The sequence below is a fragment of the Prionailurus viverrinus genome, chromosome B3, assembly GCF_022837055.1.
Source record: "Prionailurus viverrinus isolate Anna chromosome B3, UM_Priviv_1.0, whole genome shotgun sequence".
NCBI lineage: Eukaryota > Metazoa > Chordata > Mammalia > Carnivora > Felidae > Prionailurus > Prionailurus viverrinus.
The window spans coordinates 81916143-81939971 of NC_062566.1; the positions used below are offsets into that span (position 1 = coordinate 81916143).

General features: G+C 39.6%; 2 protein-coding genes across 10 annotated transcripts in view; one reads left to right on the top strand and one right to left on the bottom strand.

Annotated features, from left to right (window-relative positions):
* The window catches only part of SLC25A21 (solute carrier family 25 member 21), a 486715-nt gene extending 478943 nt beyond the window's left edge, over positions 1-7772 (bottom strand). For all 3 annotated transcript variants that reach the window (XR_007153080.1, XM_047863361.1, XM_047863356.1), the window contains exon 1: positions 7657-7772. Coding sequence is in view for 2 of the 3 variants with exons in the window: in XM_047863361.1 (XP_047719317.1) it covers positions 7657-7726 (70 nt within the window). In the remaining variant the exon portion in view is untranslated. The remainder of the gene's footprint in view (positions 1-7656) is intronic.
* Positions 7773-8085: 313 nt separating this feature from the next.
* MIPOL1 (mirror-image polydactyly 1) overlaps positions 8086-23829 on the top strand; it is a 329171-nt gene continuing 313427 nt past the window's right edge. For 4 of the 7 annotated variants that reach the window (XR_007153079.1, XM_047863345.1, XM_047863350.1 and 1 more), the window contains exon 1: positions 23095-23344. The gene's annotated coding sequence lies outside the window, so the exon portion shown is untranslated. Of the gene's footprint in view, positions 8236-23094; positions 23353-23829 lie in introns of those variants that run through there. The other 3 variants (XM_047863349.1, XM_047863347.1, XM_047863346.1) reach the window with 3 other exon arrangements.

Genomic DNA, 23829 nt, shown 5'->3' on the forward strand with positions numbered 1-23829 from the left:
ACGGTTCATGGGTTCGAGCCCCGCATCAAGCTCTGTGCTGACAGCTCAGAGCCTGGAGCCTGCTTCGGATTCTGTGTCTCCCTCTCTCTGCCCCTCCCCAGCTTGCTCTCTCTCTCTCTCTCTCTCTCAAAAATAAATAAAAACATTTAAAAAATTTTAAAAATGCCTTTCAGTGAGGGAAACTAAGAAATCCTTTGAAATGTGGTTATGAGATTTATATTTTGTTCTTAAATGTATATTTTTTTTAATTTTTTTTTTCAACGTTTATTTATTTTTGGGACAGAGAGAGACAGCATGAACGGGGGAGGGGCAGAGAGAGAGGGGGAGACACAGAATCGGAAACAGGCTCCAGGCTCTGAGCCATCAGCCCAGAGCCTGACGCGGGGCTCGAACTCCCGGACCGCGAGATCGTGACCTGGCTGAAGTCGGACGCTTAACCGACTGCGCCACCCAGGAGCCCCTAAATGTATATTTTTAAAAACTAGATTTTCTTTAAGAGAGATAAGACTACATTTTCATCGGGGCACCTGGGTGGCTCAGTCAATTAAGCGTCCAACTTCAGCCCAGGTCATGATCTCACAGTGTGTGAGTTCCAGCCCTGCGTCAGGCTTTGTGCTGATGGCTTGGAGCCTGCTTCGGATTCTGTGTCTCCCCAGCTCACACTTTCTCCCTCTCCCTCCCTTCCTCCCTCCCTCTCCCTCTCTCTCTCTCTCTCTCTCTCTCTCTCTCTCTCTCTCTCTCTCTCTCTCCCAAAAATAAATAAAAACATTAAAAAAAATTTTAAAAGGTCTTTCAGTGAAGGAAACCAGGAAATCCTTTGAAATGTGGTTATGCAGTTCATATTTTGTTCTTAAATGCATATTTTTGAGGATTAGATTTCCTTCAAGAGAGATAAGACTACATTTTCATTAAAATGCATCCCTTAAAGGTATTTTATAATTAATTTGAACAGTAGAGTTGTTTCCTCCTATGTGGTTGAAATAAGGGGAATTTTTCCTCCCTAATTACCCAGATAATGGGTTCCAGCCTTCCTCTGATGTGTCATAAAGGCTCACCTGTTTCACTACAACCTGCTATTTATTATCAAACAATTGCAGTTTCCCAAATCCTGAAGTTCCAAAGGTGCCATTTATCCAAATCACATGTGTGCCTCCTTTGCACCCATTCTAATGGATGCAAGAATTTTCCTTGATAAAAATTTTAACCTTGATTACCCCCCGGGTGCATCGATACTTTTATTACTTAGTCCTAATTAAAATCCAGAGGACTAGTACACATACTGCCTATTAAGGCACTTCTTTTAATTGTATTTTAACTATTATGGGTTAAAGCAAGCAAAAGTAGAATTCTTGTGAAAATGAATATATATATATATATATGATATATATATCATATATATATATATATGTATGATATACAAGACAAGGAGTTTAAAAAAAATAAGATTTCAAATTATCCAATACCATTTTAGCTACCTTTTAGGTTGAAAGCCTTAACTCTCTCCCCTCAGTATAATGCACATTTTATATATACTGTCAATAGCTAATTTCCCAGAGACCTATCCATGAATCCTAGGTTTCCTTCCCCCTAAAAAAGGTTTCTCCTTTCACCTTGTCATTTGACCCCTTGAAGGTGATTAATGAGAAACTGCACAAAGTACTTGAACTGTGTCTAGTACAAAATTGGAAAACCTGTTTCCAGGATAGTTTGACTAAATAATTTCACCGAAATATCTCCAGGAAGACACACAAAATAAAAATTGTGATTGGAGATGTGATGGGGGTGTGCCTACAAGATACAAGGAACTAGGGTGGGGCTGGTGAGGAGCCTGGAAATTCTGGGAAGAAATCAGTGTCCTGCATGCATGGAGACCATGTAAATAATATAAGGAGGGGAAATTCTCTAGGAAGTTCTCTGAGTAGCACTTGCAGACTTCTAAGAATATAAGATTCTGGGAGGTAGAAGGAGGAGGGTACTAGAGATGTGCAAGAGAATTCAGTGGGCAGGGCCTAGGCAAGCTCTCAGGAGGGAGCCTGACAGGCTCTGGGAGAGCAAGGTCTCTCAGGAATCCAAGAGGACTTGCCAAAGACCCTGGAAAATTCTGATGTTAGAGGCAAAAAGTCCAGTGGGAACTTGGGGAGAATTACCATCTGAGTGAGCCTAAAAGGCTTCTACATTTCATGTGAAGAACCCCATGAGCATTGGAAACACATGGAAGAATCCAAACTGATAATTAAGGAGAATGGGAGGGTCTGAGGTAAAGTTGAGTTCCTGGCCCCAAGGAAGACATGTCATAGAAGGGAAACTTCCTGGAGCCCTGATGGTGAGCAGACAAGGGAATGATGTCTAATACTGAGGCCCAGGTACCTTGGGAACTCTAGCAAGCTTGGGGGAATTCTGTCAGTGTTGCTGTCAGGTTTGCTACCCGACATTTGGTAGTAATAGAAAAAGATGTCCCTTCTCCCCCAGGTGGATGCATCTCTACTCTAGGATACATGGATTATGAATCAGCATGGGCTAGATTTCAGCTCCCACTTGCTCCAATGGCCAGAGCCCTTTTTTTCAGTGTACAACCTACCCAACTTCACATACAGGCCTTGAATGGACTGGGAATTTCTTTTAGCTAAAAGCTAATCTTGTGCCCATACACATGAAATTGTTTAGAGAGAACAACCTATCATTTAGCAGAAAGACTACACGAATGGTATTTGTAGATAAAAGAACTCTTTTAAGAGATATAAATTAAAGAGCTATAAAGACAATAAGGGATAGTAGACTTGATTTGATCTCTCCAAATTCTAAAAATGTCTGATAATGTAAATGATATTTTTCTGGTGCCTCTCCTATCCTGATTTCCTACAGAAATGGTTGCATGCTTGAGCAACCATAGGCAAATTAACTAGGCCCTCTGTAGGTCAGTTTCTTTACCCTGGAGTTGTGGTGAGGATTAAACACGTTGATCCATTTAAAGCTAGAACTGGGTCTAGCGGTTAGTATTTACTCAATAAATGTTATTATTTGCGCTATTCACATGTTAATGAGAGTGTTGAGCTGCATGAGGCTGTAGAGGCCATCTGGACAACATTCCTTCAGAAAACAGTTTTCGAGCTAGGCCTTGGAAAATGGGTAGAATTTCAATAGCTAGAGAAAATAAGAGGAAGACATTCCAGGAATTGGGAATAAAGGTGGAAAGGTACAGGTAACATTCAAGTATTTAGCAGAAACTGAAAGGCATGTGTAGGAGAGGAGTGGTAAATAAGCCTGACAGCTAAACTGGGGGCACATAATAAGGCTTACAGAATTCATTCTTCTCTCTCTGGTCAGCAGTGAAAACCAAGAATGTTTTAACTTGTAACCCTCTGAAATCTGATTCCCCTCTATAAAATCTCTTTTCCTCAAAAGTCTTTTAATGCAGGGCATCTAAAACTGGAAAGTGCAAACAAATGACTTGAGGTCCTTCCTATAATACAGATTCTGATATGGCAGGTCTGGAGTGAGGTCTGAGACCCTACATTTTTAACAAGCTTCCAGGTGCTACCATGTCTCTGCTGCTGCTCGTCCACGGCTCACCCTTCAAGCACCAAGGGTCTAATCCAATGGCCTCTTCTCACTCTCATCCTTACCACCTCTGCAGTGTTTGGCCTTGCTGATTTTCCTTAAGTTCTCATCATTGGCTTCTATTCTTTCACGTGAAACTTATGCAATTACTTGAAGCTGAAAATACAGACTAGAAGCCTACTCTGTAAAACTTCAGTACATACTGACTTGTCCTAGGCATAGCTTTCATCATATAAAACAAAGTTGCCATTGGTAACAATACTTTTACATATTAGCTATAGCTACAAGCTCCAGTCCAATCTTTAGATGTATACTGTCCAAGCAAGTGTAAGTGTATCAATCTCTTTGGTTTTTGAAATGCAAGTATCACAAACCATCTTTTAATATAAGACAGACATATTTTGTTATGAAAAACATCTATTGCCTATCTCATAATGTGTCTAACTTCTCTGGAAAATAAATCTCCCCCGAAATCCCCATGCCCACTGTGGCCCCACCCATCCACATGGGTACTGACTACCATTTATTGGTGCAGAGGTGGGCCCTTATCCAAAACTGGGTCATCTTGAGTCTTTCCCCCAGGATTTTACATGAGAAATGGAAAAAAAAAAAAAAAAAAGCAAGTTAGTCTCTCACTATCTCTATAGAAGTGAAGAGAATGTAAATTCAAGAGCTGTTAGGAACCACGTTCTGTCATGTGGATGGCAGAGCAGAAAATAGCAGTCAATTGTAAGAAAAAAAGATTGATAGGGGCCCATGGGTGGCTCACTCAGTTAAGTGTCCAATTTTGGCTCAAGTCATGATCTCGCAGTTTGTTGAGTTCAAGCCTCATGTCAGGCTCTGTGCTGACAGCTCAGAGCCTGGAGCCTGCTTCAGATTCTGCCTTTCCCCCTCTCTCTGCCCCTCTCCCTCACACGCTCTGTCTTTCTCTCTCTCAAAAACAAATAAACATTAAGAAAATTTTTTTTTTCATAAAAAAGTCTGAAGGTACCACAAGAGCACAGGGAAATACCTCCACAGTATGGCACACTGACAACCTTGAACATCTCCACATAACCTGTGGACACGGCTAGGCCACAGACTGATTCGAGTCTTGGCAGAATGCCCGATGATTTCTTCTGGTCTAAGGGAAGATAAGCAGCCTGGTGAGGAAGAGCAGAGAAGCTGTTTCTCCTGTTATCTTAGGGAAGACTACCATGAGGCCATTTCTCATGTATCTCCCCAGTTTCAGTTGAACTCAAGACTTTCCACCTCATTCCCACTTGGGGGAAGCTGCAGCCTTCAGTGTAAGTCAATAAAACTGCTTGGCTGTGGTTCTGAGGCACCTCCTCGACAGTAGAGTGACCCGCTGCTCATACCATCTACCAACTGGCATCTTCAGTTTGGTGTTGCCCATGGAATAAGGGACACAGGGAACTGACACCACCATATCACCTGCTTTTCCTAAGTAATTAGCTATCTGAATCCGTTTGGGCATGTTTACTCCTTACCAGACAAATCTATGGAAATATGGCAAGCCATCCTAGCAGCTGTATTAGTATTACTGGTGACCCTACTATTCACCATGAACCTGCTGCCTTGGAAATGTTTAACCATTTGACAACGTGAGGAAAGGTAAAGGATGACTTCCTGAATTCTCCTCAGTGCTCTAGCTCCTGGTTCCAGTCTCCTCCAGGAATGCATCCAGACCTTGAATTCCAAGAGATTCCCTGGTATTTCTGCAATAAACTTCCCCGGCATTTTTCCCCCTTAAGAAAGCCGAAATGTATTTTTAACCTTGACCCTCAAAAGGTCATATAATACACACACAGAGGTGCCGCATTTGATGACATTATCAGTAATGAGAACTTTAGCGCTAGAGATTCAAACGCATTTTCTATATTTATTAAAATTCCACATCTCTTGTATATTAATTTCTCTTTGGCCCTTTACCTAGTATATGTAATATGATTAATCTGCATTTATTAAAAACCAGTAAATATAAAGTTTTATGAAAATATTATTGCCTAAGTAGAAAACACGATCTCCTTTCACTATGATGAAAGTGCACATTACTTTCAACATTTATCAGTGATTCCATAGTACCAAATCTATAAATCAACCACACTATGTTTAATTTACCTTACACATATACTAATTTTCATTCATATTAGTTACAACTATAAGAATATGATGACATCACACATTTGTGCCAAATATTTATCAACCAACAAAAACATGTAAGTAGGTTACAGTTTGACCCTTGAGTTTAGCTGTGTCTAAGATCTAGTATGATCATCTAAGCCAATACAGAGATGCTTCTGAATCATTAATTAGAGATTAGGATGTTCACCAATTTGCCTTACTCTCCCATTCGGACAGCTAAGTTTTCTTTGATCAGGGTCATGGACTCTGAAATCAACCCAGTCAGGGAGAGCTGGCAGTCTGGGATATTATGGAATTTGACCCGGTGACTAAATTGGTGAAAATTCATCATCACTTCTGGGAAACAACTAAAAAAGCAGACAGTGTGGCCACTGACATCATAATTATGGATGGACAAAGCATAATCACATATAAGAGATGAATGCCTTGATGGTCATATTAATGAAATATCATCCTTATATACTGTACAGACCATGATTGATACATGTGGTTGCTTGTGGTACTCCTGAGATGCAAATAGTTCACGACATAATGATAACTAGTCATAATTTGTAATAGGCCTTTATAAAAAGTCCAAGTGTATTTGAAAATAAATTTTCCTAGTTGACGTTAAACATTAGACATCTACACGATCTCGCGGTCTGTGAGTTCGAGCCCCGCGTCAGGCTCTGGGCTGATGGCTCAGAGCCTGGAGCCTGTTTCCGATTCTGTGTCTCCCTCTCTCTCTGCCCCTCCCCCGTTCATGCTCTGTCTCTCTCTGTCCCAAAAATAAATAAATGTTGAAAAAAAAAAAATTAAAAAAAAAAAAAAAAACATTAGACATCTAGTCACTCTCCCTATATGATTTACTAGAGTTACCATAGTATAACGTCTTAAGAGAATATCTACACTTACAAAAATGTTTTATGGTGCTGGGGCACCTGGGTGGCTCAGTTGGTTAAGCGGCCAACTTCAGCTCAGGTCACAATCTCGCGGTCCGGGAGTTCGAGCCCCGCATCTGGCTCTGTGCTGACAGCTCAGAGCCCGGAGCCTGTTTCAGATTCTGTGTCTCCCTCTCTCTCTGACCCTCTCCCGTTCATGCTCTGTCTCTCTCTGTCTCAAAAATAAATAAACATTAAAAAAAAAATTAAAAAAATGTTTTATGGTGCTGAGTGAATTGTAGTAATTTATAAATTACTTTATAAATTTAAAATAAAAATGTCACAGCTATGAAAACTTAAATTTTCAATCAACTCATGATTTATATTCTAAAGTATCTTTAAAACACATCCACACAACATAATCTCATGGGTTCTTATTTTCTCTAGCCACACTTAGTAATTATTTCCATGATTAGTTACAACAGATTTTTTCTAGTTTTTTTCCCACAACGTAACTCTCCATAAATTGTGAACCCCTTATATCAAAGGTGTTTATGTGTGTTAACATATGCATTTAATTTTAATATGCCTATTTAAGGCACGAATAGCCCCCAGCAAGCACTCTCTGCACTAAGAAGACCTGTGGAGTGCTGAGGTACACACTCGAATGACGGAGGCAGGAGTTATGTAAGATCTGAGTTAGCCCAGAAGAAAGAAGCTGCAAATGATAGCAGAGCTAAGGCTGACGCAAGCTGGATCGCTTCAAGTAAAATAACCAGCTAGGAATCAAGGCCTCCTCCAAGTTGCAGGCCTTGGGGCTGCCTAGCTTGCATTTCAGGCTGAGGGCGCAGAAGGCGGGGCAGCCGAGAGCGGCGGCGCGGCGCGGCGCGGGGCTGCGCGGCGGCGACTTGACCTGGGGCACCGGCCTCCCACCGCCGGCTCCCGGCTTCCTTTGCTCTGGCCCTCGGCGGGCTCAGGCGCTGCGCCTGGAGCGCTGCATTTAGACGGGAAACTTCGGATGCCAGGACTGTCTGAGAAAAGTTTTCCGACACGCTAAAGGAAAAGCGACTGGCCCCTAGCGGGGCGGCCTTACCAGCGGAACCACCGGCCAGGATCTGGCGAGAAGCCTCTTTCACGAAGCCGACCTCGGGCTTGGCGGACATCTTCGAACGCCCGGGACGACGGAGTGGGCCGAGATGAGTGGGCGAGCTCGCCGGCCTCGCTACCGACCTGCACAGCTTCTCCCGATCGAGAGAGCCGGGGCTGGGCAGTTCCTTGCGCCGAGTGAGGCTGCAATCCGGCGACTGCTCGGAGGTGGAGGCTCAGGGCGCACACTCGCCGCCGCGTGATGTGCCGCGGGTCCGAACCTGCCCGCTGCACCCTTTCAGGGGCGCTCTCTCGCCGCTGCTAGGCTTCCTGGGCTCCGAGAAGGACCTCGGGGGAGAAAAGACTCGCGGATGGGGTCGGGCCGGCTGCCGCGGTGAGGCGGGTTTGGTCTCCTAGATTGGCGCCCGCGCGCTTCCCTATCGGGAGCCGCCTGCGGTTTGTCAAGCTGGACGTGCTGCCTCTGATAACGCAAGTAAAGAAGCGTCTCCGGCCTAGCGGCCCGGGCTGGGGCGACCCTTGCCCTCCCGGCAAGCAGGCGCACTGGGAGGTCCTAAAGAACGGACAGGTGGATAAGTTCTTTGGAGTTAGTTGTCCTGAAATTGTGGGCAGTAGAAACGAGAAAGCAAATCCCATTTGCAGTTACCTTGCAATTAGGGTAATGTAGTACTTCACAGAGAAATGGTTTTGGCTTAAGGGAATTTATCACAACTCATCAACCTGAGTTTTATTTTACTGAAAAACCAAAATAAAGAAGAGGCATTACTACAGAGAAGTGTCATAGGTACCCTAGGTCAGTGATTATGACCTTAGCATCCAGGAACTTAGTATGAACTTAGCATCCAGGAACAGAAGCACGACGTGAGAGTTTGCAAGAAAGGCAAATTCATGGCCCCACCCGTATCTACTGAATCAGAATCCCTGGGTAAAGCGCTCAGAAACCTGAGTTTTAGTAAGTTCTCCAATGATTTCTTGAGAGCGTTAAAGTTTGTGAACCACGAACCTAAATGATCAAGGAACATTAAGGAACTATCAGTATATTCTCTCTATAAAACACTTAATTGTTCACACTAGCCCTTTAGGATATTTGGCAAAACATAAATGCTAATTTATACTGTTTTTAAACCACAAGTTACAAGTGCTATGTAGAAGAGACACAATATAATGAAATTTCAGAAAAATACCTGCCACACCTCTAACAGGTAGGCGATGATACCAGTAAAAGGTATTTGGAGAGGATTTGGAGCCCCTATTGTCATATTAGTTCTTAAACACACTATTTAATACTAAATATATTCACTTTGAACCATATGAAATTGCCAATTATGAAAAAGCCAAGAACAGTGGAGTATCAGCAATATGATTAAAACTTATTGTATATGATTTCCACTTAAATATGCAAAATACAATAATTAGTTTCATGTTTTGTTTTTATTTCTGAGGCAGAGCTATTAAAAGCTGGTAATAATGGTAACTGACTGGCAAAACTGTTGAAAGTAAGGAATTGGGGAGTTTGCTGCTTGTGGATCAGATACACAAAAATAAATTTTCTCATATTTGGTCAAATATTTGATTAAAATTACCAAGTTTGAAATGTTTGCCATGAAATAGTTTTCAGAAATTTTTGCTATTTAGATAAAAGCTTTTGAGCAATGTTTCAGTCTTTTACAAACTAAATATGAAGTATTAAGTGCAATATAGAATCACGTATTCAACAAATATTGAGAACCTGTTATTATACTAAGCACTAAAATCAGACTTTCAGAGCTCATAGGAAATATTTCCCTCATCGTCCAGTGAGGACACTGAGTTTCCCAGGATTACACCACAAGTTAATAATGTCTCTGGGATTTGGTTCCAGAATTCCCTCTTCTAATAGCAACAGGATTGTAGATTTCAATATTAGCCGCAGGCCAAACTACATTCTGTCACACGGAAAACCAAAATAATTAAATGCCCCCAAATTAATTTATTTCTTCATATATATAAGTGGAGAATTTTTTTAAGTTAAAAACAATGTCACAACTATTAAACCCCAAGGCACACACTGAACAAAATTCTAGATTCATTCACTGAAAGCTTAACTAAGTATCAGCACTTTCCTACGTACTGGCAATGTAACAGTTAAAATTCCTAGTGGAGCATATAATCTAATGGAGGAGATACTACCATATTGCAATATAAGTAAAACTTTTGCCTTCCTGAGATACTCCTTGATACTCCCAAATCAAGATTTAAAGGTAGCCTTTTTTTTTTCTTCAGTTGGATCAATGTAAAAATAGCCTTCACCAATTCCATGAGGTCCTTAATCTCTGAATATCTTATCCAGAGGAGGTAGGTGCAGGTTTATGGTCTCACTAAGACCTCAGTGTCTTAACACCTGTATGGATTCAGTGAGAAGACCCTCCTAGACATAGTTCCAAATACTCTGTTAGAAAATTACTACCAATTATTAAACTCTTTGGGCTAGAGCAGATTTTTTTGAGTAAAATAAGCAAAGCCTGCCATCACATCTGATTTCTAGTCCTACACCTCTAGAATAGTTGAGGAGATAAGATCTAGGTATAAGAATATTCTGAAGCCGGGACTCAGCCAGTGTTAATCTAGAATCAACAAATACCCACTGTGCTAAGAGCTCTGATTATGGGATGTATCTCTTACCTGCAGCCAAATTTGCCTGTAGCTAATATTGGAATTCTGGGAGGTTTAGCACTGGGGGGGTGGGGGGGGGAAGGAAAATTTACTTGACCTACTGTTTCAGATTTCCTTTCTATCATTAGATAGATTACTCTTTCTATTATTATTTTTATTTAATTCTGTAATGCCCTGATATCAGAGCAAAACTGCTAAAGTGTCAAGCTTATATTTTTAAATGATTATTTAAATTAAATTATTTTAAAATGATTATTTGGTTGAGAACTACATAATTAGAATGGCTAGAAACTTAACTGCCAGGTACCCTAAAATACTCACTGAACATAAATATCTAATAATGTCTTCAGTGTCTTGTTGGAATAAAGTTTTTGTATTGGGCCATTGGATCAGCTACTGTTCAAGACCAAAACAATAGTGGCTTAAATAAGATAGAAATTTCTTTTCCCTCATGTAAGCCATGAATAAGGTTCCGGCCAGCAGAAAGAAGAGAAAGACAAGAAGCATAAAAAAAGACCTGGAAATTATACAGATCTCATTGGTCAGAACTTGGCCACATGGAGTATACCTAGGTACGAGTGAGGTTGGGAAAAATAGTATTTTGCCGTGTGGCAATGAGTCTAGGGGGGAAAAAAACATTATGGAAGGAGGGGAGAATATATTGGAAAATAAACAGCACTGTTTACTACTTTGGGGAAAAGTTTAGGAATAAAGAGCTATATTTTATTTTTATTTATTTATTTATTTTTTAAATATGAAATTTATTGTCAAATTGGTTTCCATACAACACCCAATGCTCATTCCAACAGGTGGCCTCCTCAATGCCCATCACCCACCCTCCCCTCCCTCCCACCCCCATCAACCCTCAATTTGTTCTCAGTTTTTAAGAGTCTCTTACGTTTTGGCTCCCTCTCTCTCTAACCTGTTTTTTTTTTTTTCCTTCCTCTCCCCTATGGTCTTCTGTTAAGTTTCTCAAGATCCACATAAGAGTGAAAACATACGGTACCTGTCTTTCTATGACTTATTTCACTTAGCATAACACTCTCCAGTTCCATCCACATTGCTACAAAAGGCAATACTTCATTCTTTCTCATTGCCACGTAGTATTCCATTGTGTGTATAAACCACAATTTCTTTATCCATTCATCGAAGAGCTATATTTTAAAATGACAGTATTTGCACATTTTGAAAAAATTTGTTTTCCTCAAACTTAAAGTTAACTTCATTAGTGTGTCACTAGAAAATACAGTATAACCCCATGGTATTCCAACTATGACTGGACCCACATCTCAAAATACCATTTACTAAGAGATACATAGCCTCTGTAGGCCCATAGACTCTTTTATTTAGGTGTCAAAACACAGACCCACAAATGCAGAATTTGGCATACATCCATGTAATAGAGTACTCCCAAGTCCATCCATGGAATAGGGTAGAAAGTTGGGAGAGATTATAACTCTTGAACTATTCAAAAAGACCCATTATTCCATAATATTCTTATACAGAAGTATTAGAAGTATTGAAGAAATGCTATTTACAAGTGAAAGACTCATGCTTTAAAATTTGTGGGTCTATCATTGCTCTAAGCTCTTAATGGCTTATAACTTACAAATACCAAGGCATCATGTTATTATTTAGGACAGATCTTAGGTTCTGGTACATTAGATTTTCCCATTATCTAACAGAACATTTCTAAATTCCAAGGGACTTTACTGGACAGTGTGAACAAAATAATTACTTGGGAAACTTTTTAAAATATTTTATTGTGATATGACAGGAATAACACTTAGAGGTCATATATGTATCAGAGTTCTGTTATTTGGGACATCGCTTGGAATCTAGAAGTTAAGACTTCTGTGTGGTCAACGTGCAGAAATCTATGCATTTTGCTCCTAGGAGAGCTTCCCCAGCCTTCAATCAAAACTAATTTTAGACTCAATTCTAAAAAGGTTGGTAGAGTAGACGTCTAAAATCTTGGTTCATGGAAGATTAGACACTCAGTTAAGTGTCTTACTTCGGCTCAGGTCATGATCTCTTGGTTCGTGAGTTCAAGCCCTGCTCAGGCTCTCCACTGACAAGCCTACTTGGGATTCTCTCTCTCCCCCCTCTCTCTCTGCCCCTCCCTCCGGTGCTTTCTTTCTCAAATAAATAAACCTAAAAATAAAAAAAACAAAACAAAAGAGAATTGGGGAGGGGGAAATCTGGAAGATTCTGGAAAAGTGGAGAGAACCTGCAACTCACCTGCCATATTCAGCCTACCTAGCAAATTGTAATAATGACAATCTTCATTTAATGCTTATGCCAGGCAATGGGCTGAGCATTTTGTAACCCATTATCTTGTTCACAATATTTCTGTGACAGATATTCTTATCCTCATTTTATACCGGCATACAGATTAAGTAACTTGCCTGAAATCACACTGAGTATTTGAGGTATTCTTTGAACCTAAGTATATATAATTTAGGAGGCCTCTCTCTGAATCACTAGCTGTGTTGTTTTTATGTTCTAATTTTAATTTCAACTTTTCTATACATAAAAAAAAATTTAAATGTGAAATTATTCACAGTAAATAGCTTGTGGTATCCTAAACTTTGGTGTCACAAATTGCCTATGTATGAAAGGTATGAATTTTCTGTGCATTAAGTCAGGGTTTCTCAACAATGGCACCATTAACATTTTGGGGCAGATAATTCTTTGTTGTGGGAGGCTGTCCTGTGCAATGCAAGATATTTAACAGCATCCGTACCCTCTACCCATTAGCTGCTGGTAGCAACTCCATCCCAAGTCGTGACCAACAGAAATGTCTCCAGACATTCTTAAATGTTCTCTGCAGGGCAAAAGTGCCCTTAAGTGAGAGAATCACTAGTTTAAGTAAAAGAGCTCATATGATACTGAAGCCTATATTAACTTTCTAGAATCATAGAATAATAGACCTGGAAGAGACTTTAATCACTTCCTTATTTGACAGTGTAGGAAACTGAGGTGGGAAGAGATTGAGGACCTCACCTATGTCACCAAACTACTTAGTGGAAGAGTTGGGTGGGAAAGCCAGACATTTCCTGCTCTCAGAATTGGTAATCTAGGCACTTATGGATGTGACATTTCTTATAAACTGAATTCAATACTGTGGTTACAGTAGCTAGAGTTATCTTTTTAAAGCATAGTTCAGATATTACCTGTTCTAAACCATCTAGCGGCCTCCTGTCATCCTTGGAATAGAATCTAAAGTCCTAGCCATAAGCCCAAAAGATGCCCAATATGGCTCTCGCTACCTCTCCAGACTCATTTCCTAACACCCTTCTCTTTCACCCTGTTCTCATCACACTGATTTTCTTAGTATTCCTTTGAACACTTTCAAGCATGCTCCCATTTTTTTTTGCATTTGCTTTTCCCTGTGCCAGGAATGTTCTTTTCCTAGACATTCCCATGACTTGCTTCCTTCCTTTAGGCATCTCCACAAAAGCTACTTTAACAGATAACTTTACATGTCTAAAATTGAACTTCTCAACTTTTTCACTCTTTGTGTAGCCTGACTTTTCTCCATTACATTTTCAACACCTACATATATTCTGTATTTATTTGTTTATTCCTAGTCTTTACCTCTTTTTGAATGTCAAGTCCATGCAAGAGTGACTGAAATACTGTCTAGAACATAGTAGGCATTTAATAAATATTAATTTAGTTAATGACTCACATTTGACCCAGAAGAATATCTCATACCCTTTGAGTAATCACTCCTCTTTTATCCTTCTCCAATCTCCTGGCAACTGCTAATATACTTACTGTCTCTATGGACTTACCTAATTCTGAATATTGCATATAAAAGGAATTATACAATATGTAACCTTTCATGCTTAAATTCTTTCACTTAGTATCATGTTTTAGAAACACTCACCGCCTGGTCGCTGGTCGTTGAGCTCTGTGCTGACAGCTCAGAGCCTGCAGCCTGCTTTGGATTCTGTGTCTCCCTCTCTCTCTGCCCCTGTCCTCTTCATACTCTGTCTCTCTCTCTCAAAAATAAATAAACATTAAAAAAATTAAAAAAAAAAGAAATACACCCACTTTGTAGGATGTATCAGTACTTTATTCATTTTTACAGTTGAGTAATAATTCCGTTTTATGTCCCACAATTTGTTTATTCACTCATTTATTGATGGATTGTTTCCACCTTTAGGCTATTAAGAATAATGCTGCTATAAACATTTGTGTACAAATTTTTGTGTGGCCATATATTTTTCATTTTCCTTGAGTATATACATAGGAATGGGATTATTGCAACTACCAACTATTTTCCACAGGGGCTATACTATTTTACATATCCAAAGAAATGTGCAAGTCTTCCTACTTCTCCACATTCCTCCCAAAATATATTTTCCTTTAGTTTTATTTATTTATTTTTTATTATAGCCATCCTAGTCTGCATGAGGAGGTGGTATCACATTGTGGCTTTAATTTGCATTTCCTCAGTGGCCAATGAAGTTGGCCATCTTTTCACATGCTTGTTAGCCATTTGTATATCTTCTTTGGAGAAATATCTATTCAAGTCCACTGATTATTTTTTTATTGGACTATATTTGTTATTGAGTTGTAAGAGTTCTTTATAAGCAGTAAAACCTCAGATTTTGAGTAACTTGTTCTGTGAGTGTTCTGCAAGATGATCAAACATGTTCAATAAATTTTAACTTGATAAACAAGCAATGTCTTGCAATATGAGTAGTATGTGATGCCAAATGTCACATGATCAAAACTGAGCCAATAGTTCTTTGTGTCTTTCTCACTGCGGGATTATGGGTGATCATCTCTCATGCTCGGATGCTTGGTCTCAAGCCACTATGTTTGGCAGAAATCAGTGATTTTTCAGAACATTGGAAGGTGCCTACAACTGGCACTAGTGTATTTTTTGCCACTTCAAAGCACCTATGGACAGTCCTTTGCTTTTCCATGTAAGAGTAAGGTTAGGAATGCTTTGCTTCATTCTAGGTCAGGCTGCCTGCAGATATAGACCCTTTCCTCTGCTGCTTTATTGCTAGTTACATTAAATACAGTATTTGACAAGAGGTTTTTTTTAATTTTTTTAACATTTTATTTATTTTCAAGAGACAGAGAGAGACAGACAGAGGGCAAGTGAGGGAGGGGCAGAGAGAGAGGGAAACACAGAATCCAAAGCACGCTCCAGGCTCTGAGCTATCAGCACAGAGCCTAACATGGGCTTGAACTTACAAACCATGAGATCATGACCTGAGCTGACGTCAGATGCCACCCAGGTGCCCCGACAAGAGTTTATTAATACTGTACTGTAGTCAACATACGTGCGAGCATGTACAATGGCCCCCATGCAGGAAAATATTCCATGGAGCCAATAGAGAGTAGTGATTCTGTTAGTGTTAGTGAAAGTTGGAAAGTTGTCCTACACAATAACCCTCCTCTCTCTTGTCTCCCTCACACCAGCCATGAAGGTTTTCAAAGGTAAGTGCAGGTTAATTTGTTTATTTTTCTTCATATTTTATAGTTTCTTTATTATTTTGTATATCACAGTATTATAATCATTTTTAAATGAATATTTTAGGTTGTGGAGTCAATCATCTGAGTTTCCATTATTTCTTATGGGGAAATTCATTTTGATATACAAGTGCTTTGGATTACAAGCATGTTTCTGGAATGAATTATGCTCACAAACCAAGGTTTTACTGTATTCTGTATATTAAACTCTTAGATACATGACTTGCCCATGTTTCTCTGACTCTGTAAGTTGTCTTTACATTCTTGATAATATTCTTTGATGCCCAAAAGTTTTTAATTTTGGTGAAATCCAACTTATCTATTTGTTCTTTTGTTGCTTATGTTTTTGGTGTCAAAGAATTCACTGCCAAACTCAAGGTAATAAAGATTTAATCCTAAATTTTCTCATAATAGTATTATGGTTTTAACTATTTTGTTGTTGGTTAATTATGAGTTAATTTTTGTGCAAGCATACCACTGAGATATCACGTGTGCGTTCACTTCCAGACCATGCAGTAAATCAAATGTCACAATAGACTCAAATGAATTTTTTGGTTACCCAGTGTATATAAAATTTACATTTACATTACACTGTAGTCTATTAAGTGTGCAATAGCATTATGTCTAAAAAAAACCAATGTACATAATTTCACTTAAAAATATTTTATTTCTAAAAATGCTATCATGTGCACTTTTAGCGGGTCATAACCTTTTTGTTGGTGGAGGGTCCTGCCTCAAAGTTGATGCTGCTGATTGATCAGGGTGGTGGTTGCTGAAGTTGAATGGCTGTGACAATTTCTTAAAATAAGACCTTTGCCACATCCATTGACTCTTCCTTTCATAAATCATATTTCTGTAGCATGCTTTAATAGCATTTTACCCACAATAGATCTTTCAAGATTGGAGTTTCAGTTGTCTCAAACCCTGCCACTGCTTTATCAACTAAGTTTATGTCATATTCTAAATCCTTTGTTTTCATTTCAACGATCCTCACAGCATCTTCATTAGGAGTATATTCCATCTCAAGAACCCACTTTTTTTTTGTGCCTAAGAAGTAACTCACCTGTTAAAGTTTGATTATGAGATCAAAGCAAGTCAATCATATCTTTAGGCTCCACTTGTAATTCATTTTTCTTGCTATTTCCACCACTTCTGTGGCTGTTTCCACCACTGAGGTCTTAAATCCTTGAAAGTCATCATTGAGAGTTGGAATCAAATTCTTCCAAGCTCCTGTTAACGTTGATATTTCAATTTCTTCCTATGAGTCACAGATATTATTAGTGACATCTAGAATGGTGAATCCTTTCCAGAAGGTTTTCAATTTGTTTTGCCTGGATCCATCAAAGGAATCACTCTCTATGGCTGCTACAGCCTTACAAAACATATTTCTTAAATAATAAGACTTGAAAGTCAAAAATACTCCTTGATCCATGGGCTGCAGAATGGATGTTGTGTTAGGCCTAAAAACAACATTAATCTCATCACACATCTCCATCAGAGCTCTTAGGTGATCAGGTGCATTGTCAATGAGCAGTGATATGTTGAAAGGAATTCTTTTTTCTGAGTAGTAGGTCTCAACAGTGGGCTTAAAATATTCAGTAAACCATGTTATAAACAGATTGTTATCATCCAGACTTTGTTGTTACCTTTATAAAGCACAGGCAGAGTAGATTTAGCATAGTTCTTAAGGGCCCTAGGAACTTTAGAATGATAAATGAGCATTGCCTTCAACTTAAAGTCACCAGATGCATTAGACTCTTATAAGAGAGTTAGCCTATTCTTTGAAGCTTTTGAAGCCAGGTATTGCCTTCTCCCTATCTATGAAAATCCTAGATGCCATCTTTTTCCAATAAAAGGCTTTTTCATCCACACTGAAAATCTGTTGTTTGGTGTATCCACCTTCATTAATTATCTAGATCTTCCAGATATCTGGCTGCTTCACCTTGCACTATTGTGTTCTGCAGATGGCTTCTTTTTTTATACCTCAAGCTCTTCTTTGGCAGCTTCCTCATCTTTCTCAGCCTTCATAGAAATGAAGAGAGTTAGGGCCTTGTTCTGGATTAGGCTTTGGCTTAAGGGAATGTTGTGTCTGGTTGATCTATGCAGACCACTAAAATTTTCTCCCTAAGAGCAGTAAGACTGCTTTGCTTTCTTGTTCTTGCGCTCACTGGAGTAGAACTTTTAATTTCTTTCAAGAGCTTTTCTTTTGCATTCACAACTTGGCCATTTGGCACTAAGGCCTACCTTTCAGCTTCTGTTGGCTTTTCAATAAGCTTTCCTCACTCAGCTTAATCATTTCTAGCTTTTGAATTAAGGTGAGATCCCACCGCTGCCAGAAGTGCTTTGGGGCACCTGAGAGGCTCATTTGATTAAGCATCTGACTTTGGCTCAGGTCATGATCTTGCAGGTTGTGAGTTCAAGCTCTGCATTGGGCTCTGTGCTTACAGCTTAGAGTCTAGAGCCTGCTTTGGATTCTGTGTCTCCCTCTTTCTCTGCCCATCCCCCACTTGCACTCTGTCTCTCTCTCGAAAAAATGAATAAACATTAAAAAAGATAATAAGGCATAATTTTTTAAAAATGGAAAAAAAAGTGAGAGGTATAGGGGTTCAAGTGTTTACTTGAATTTCTTTGGGGCCCCTTGCAATTTTCTATGAACTTGAAGATTAGTTTACCAATTTATTCAAGAAAGGCCATTAGGATTTCTGTAGGGATTGGACTGAATCTGTAGAATAGTGCAATTCAGTTGTGCCATCTTTTAATCTGTAATCACAGAACACCTTTCCACTTACATCTTTAATTTCTTTCAGCATTGTTTTGTAGCTTTTAGTGTACAAGTCTTTCACAAACTCTTTGGCTAAATTTATCACTCATATTTTATTCTTTTGGGTTCTGTAGTAAAGTATTTTATTTCCTTTTTGGATTATTTATTGCTGGTGTATAGAAACAATTGATTTTTGTCTATTGATCTTGTGTCTTCAAACTCTGATGAATTCATGTATTAATTTTTTTGTGGGTTCTTTGGTATTTTGTCTATGTAGAATCATGTCATTTGCAAATAGGGATAATTTTACTTCTTCCCTTCCAATTTAGATGCCTTTATTTTTCTTTCATAATTGCTCTCTCTAGGATTTCCAGTACAATGTGAATGGCAGTGATAATATTAGGCATCCTTGTCTTGTTCTTGACCTTAGGGGAAAAGCTTTCAGTCATTATCATTGAATGTTACATGTGGATTTTTCATGATTTTTTATCATGTTAAGGAAGTTCCCTTCAATTCCTATTTTTCTGAGTATTTTATCATAAAAGGAAGTTGAATTTTGTCAAGTGCTTTTTCTATAATTTATTGAGATGATCATGTGGGCATTTTTCCTTTGTTATATTAATATGTTGTGTTATATAGATTGAGTTATATTGAACCACCCTTGTATTTCTGGGATAAATCCTTTTAATGTGATTTTGAGTCTGGCTTGCTAGTAGTTGTTGAGAATTTTTGCATCATAAGGGGGACTGGTTGGGGATACTGGTCTGTAGTTTTCTTGTGATGGCATTAGTATAAGGGTATAAGGGCATAAGGGTAAAGCTGATTTCATGGAGTATATCAGGAAGCATTTACTCCTCTTCTTTTTTTGAGTAAAACTGTTAATTCTTCTTTATGTGTAGAATTGCCCAGCAAAGCCATTTAGTCTTGGATTTGTTTTTATTTTAATTACTGATTCAGTCTCTTTGCTATAGGTCTGTTGATATCTTTCTATTTCTTCTAGAGTAAGTTTTGGTAATGTGTGTTTCAGGAATGTGTGCATTTAATCTACATTATTTGCTGGCATACAAATGTTCATAATATTCTCTTATAATTATTTTAATTTATCTAAGGTCAGTAGTAATGGCACCACTTTCACTTCTAATTTATTTACATCTTTACTCTTTTCTTCACCAATCTAGTTGAAGTTATTAGAATTTTTAAGTATTCATTTGTCTCACTTGTAATCTTTATTATTTCCTTCCTTCTGCGGGTTTAGGTTTAGCTTGCTCTTCTACTTCCTTACGGTATAAAGTTAAGTTTTTGTTTTGAGAGGTCTTCTTTTTAAATATAATCATCTACAGCTATGAATTTCTCTCTTAGCACTGCTTTCACTGCATTCCATTACTTTTGGAATGTCATATTTTCATTTTCATGTTTCTCAAGGTGGTGTTATGTGTTGAATTGTGTCCCTCCAAAAAGATGTAAAGTCTAATCTACAGCACCTCAGAATAAGACCTTATTTGGAAAGAGGGTCTTTGCATAATAATCAAATTATAGTGAGGTCATTAGGTGATCTTAATACAGTGTGATTATATCCTTATAAAAATGGGGAAATTTGGACACCGAGGCAGACATGCACAGAGGGAAGACATTATCAAGAGGCATGAAAATGCCACTTGATTATTATGCTCGGTAGAATGTTTTGAAATCAGGAATTGTATGGCCTCCACTTTGTTCTTTCTCAAGCTTGCTTTGACTATTCAGGGTGTTTTGTGGTTCCATATGAATTTTACAATCTTCTTTCTGTGTTTATGCAAAAGATGCCTTGGGATTTTGATCAGGATTGCACTGAATCTGTAGATCACTTTGGGTACTATGTACATTTTAACAATATTCTCTTCCAATTCACAAGGACGATGTCTTTCCGTTTGTATTTTCTCTTAGCAATATTTTATAGTTTTCAGTGTACAAGTCTTTCACCTCCTCAGTTTATTGCTAAGTATTTTATCCTTTTTGATGACATAGTAAATGAGATTTTAATTTCCTTTTCAGATTGGTAATCCTTAGTGTATCGAAATACAATTGATTTATATATATGTGAAATCTTGTTTCTACTTCTCTAGATTACCCTGCCTAAATGCACATGGCATTCTCATGTACTTGTATACATAGTTTTTATTAATTACTCTATTTCCAGAACTGATTGCAGTGCCTGGCACATTGCAGGAGGCTTAAGATATTTGTGGAGTTGAGAGCATTCATGATCTGACATTCTTTTGCTCCCTGTAAAAAAAAAAGGGAGTTCATTTTCTTTTCCCTCTCATCCTTATTGAGATTTCTGCAAAAGCCCAACTTTTAAAAGTGATGATCTTTGATAATTAGCTTGAGAACAGGAAAGAACGCTGTAATTGGTCTCCTTCATTTCTTACAGACTGGCAACTGTTAGCAGGATAGAGAATAAAGAAATGTGTATATGAGCAACAGTGGTGTGAAGAGGTTTGGGAAAAAAATAGCTATTGAGATCTGAAAAATTCAGGAAAAGAACATTAAAAAGTTACCTTGAGTAAGTTAGAGGAAGGACTAGGGAGAAAGACCTAATGTTTGATATCACTGGATACAAAGGTGGAAGAAAAAACAACTTACCAAAGGGAAAGATAACATGGGGTTTTCTCTTTACCTTAGACTTTTAGCAGCCAGATGAGCTTTTAAAAACTAGGGTTAGGGGCGTCTGGGTGGCTCAGTCGGTTGAGCGTCCGACTTCAGCTCAGGTCACGATCTCGTGGTCCGTGAGTTTGAGCCCCGCGTCAGGCTCTGGGCTGATGGCTCAGAGCCTGGAGCCTGCTTCCGATTCTGTGTCTCCCTCCCTCTCTGCCCCTCCCCCGTTCATGCTCTGTCTCTCTCTGTGTCAAAAATAAATAAACGTTATGGGGCGCCTGGGTGGCACAGTCGGTTAAGCGTCCGACTTCAGCCAGGTCATGATCTCGCGGCCAGTGAGTTCGAGCCCCGCGTCAGGCTCTGGGCTGATGGCTCAGAGCCTGGAGCCTGTTTCCGATTCTGTGTCTCCCTCTCTCTCTGCCCCTCCCCCGTTCATGCTCTGTCTCTCTCTGTCCCCAAAATAAATAAATGTTGAAAAAAAATAAATAAATAAATAAACGTTAAAAAAAATAAAAAATAAAAAAACTAGGGTTAATATACCTTTACCCAAAGAAAAATAGTATAATCACTTTCTCTAAATTTAACTTATAAACCCATTATTTGTTTTGAATTTTCTCAATGTTGTGGTCACTCTCCCCCCTTGTTTCTTGTTATTTCTTAGCTAGGAAAAGCAACTTTCTCTTCTTCCTTTTACACATAATTTGGGGTGGACTTAAACCTTTTCAGAAGTCATTCTTGATTGGAATGCCCTTCCTACCTACTCTAACAAACTATACTACTTCTCTATTTTCTCTATATTTGTCTCATATATATGATGGTACTTTGTGTCAATAAATATCTATTTCAGACCTTGACTGAAGTAAAGAAAAATGTATTTCAAAGCTGAATCTGTAACAAACATCTTCAGACACTGTCCATTCATTACAATAAAATAGCCAATAGCTTATGAATATTATAACCTATTTTGTTTCAACCAACTTATATCCCATTTTTTATGTCTTATTTTTTCACTCCCCTTTTTTGGATTTAATAAAGTGTTGGGAAACTGTCCACACTTCCTATTATGCCAATTCTCTGGGGGATGTGGTGTAAAAAACCATTACTATTGCTTATCAAACACCCAGAAGAGTTCCAGGCACATAGTATGTACTCAATAAATATTTGGTATCTGAAGGAGTTAAGGTGACATTTATAAAAGCAATACTGATATGGGAAACAAGAAAACCACATCTGAATTACCAGCAGTTATTTAACAATGTCAGTCCTTTCTTGTCTAAACACAGAAGTACATGAATTGACTTAATTCTTTAATTCTGGAAGGTTTAACACTGAGACTTAAAGAATCCATTAGTTGAACATAAGCATCCAGATCTCGTTCTAGTACTTCAGTCAAAAAGTTTACCACCCTCAAGTTTTAGTTTGTAAATATTCCCTGGTCAGGAGCTAGGTATTGCTTTTTGCTCACCCAACTGGAGTCCAACTTCAGTTCTTTTCATTCAACCATCACTTCGCAATATGCCCCCCTCCCGGTGTCCTCTCATCCCAAACCACACACAAACCAACCAGAAAACCGCAATTCCTCCAACTTCTTGGACAGTGCAAGGCTAAAGTTGAGGCCACAAGACACGTTTTTAACCACAAGGTTTCCTCCTCTAGCCCGATTAGGTTTTGTCGGGGCAATATTTTGCTCTAATAGAACGCGCTCGTAGTCTCGGAGTGGACACCGTAGCGTCCAGCCGGCGCAGTCACCGGAAACTACTAAATCCGTCTTCTTCTCCAAACTCTTACAAGTACTTCCCAAGCTGGCACAGTCCTCCAGAAGCCCCGCCCCGTGGTTTTAGCACCGCGGTTTGCGCATGCCCAGTGAGCGCCGCAAGCTCCCGCCGGGCGCCCGTTCCGCCTTGGTTCCCCGTGGCCCCGGCGCGCGGCGTGCGTCTGGCTTCCTCCCCCATCGGGCCCCGCCCGGTCGTTTGCGGGCGCGCGCACCTTCCCAGGCGGGCGGGCGGGCTTCAGGGTCGAGAGGCTCCCGAGCGAGCGTCGATTGGCTGATGTGGTGGCCACGCGTCGGGCCTCTGAAACTCGGGGCGAGCGCCCAGAGTCGGCTCGCCAGGCAGTGCCAGGCGCATCTCAGGTAAACAGGTAGGCTGGGAGGTTCGGGCGACCGGCGAAAAGGAGGGGGTGGGCTTAGATCCAGCCCTGGAATTTCCGGCCGCAGCCTCCTTGGAGCAGAAGGGGCGGCGCGGAGTCTGCACCCAGTGAATGTTGACCCCCTATGGCCGGCAGTGATAGGGCTCACGCGAAGGTCAGCGTCGTGGGGTCCTCAGGTCCTCTTTCTGGGCATAGTTTCGGCACCCTCCTGTTTCTTATTACAGAAGTTCAACAGCTGAGCATTTATTCAAGGGTGTAGATTTTTGTTTGTTTTTCCCTTAAGTGGCTGTTAGTTGGAGAGTTCAGGTCCTGGCTCAGCCCATGACTCTGTGTCCTTGAGAGTGACTTAATCTTTGTGGATTTCAGTTCTCGCACTTATAAGTTTTAGCATAGAAGACGGTGCTTCTTTAGGCACTAGGAGCGGAGCTGTAGAAAGGTACTGTTAGAAATTTTTAGGTTCACAGTGTG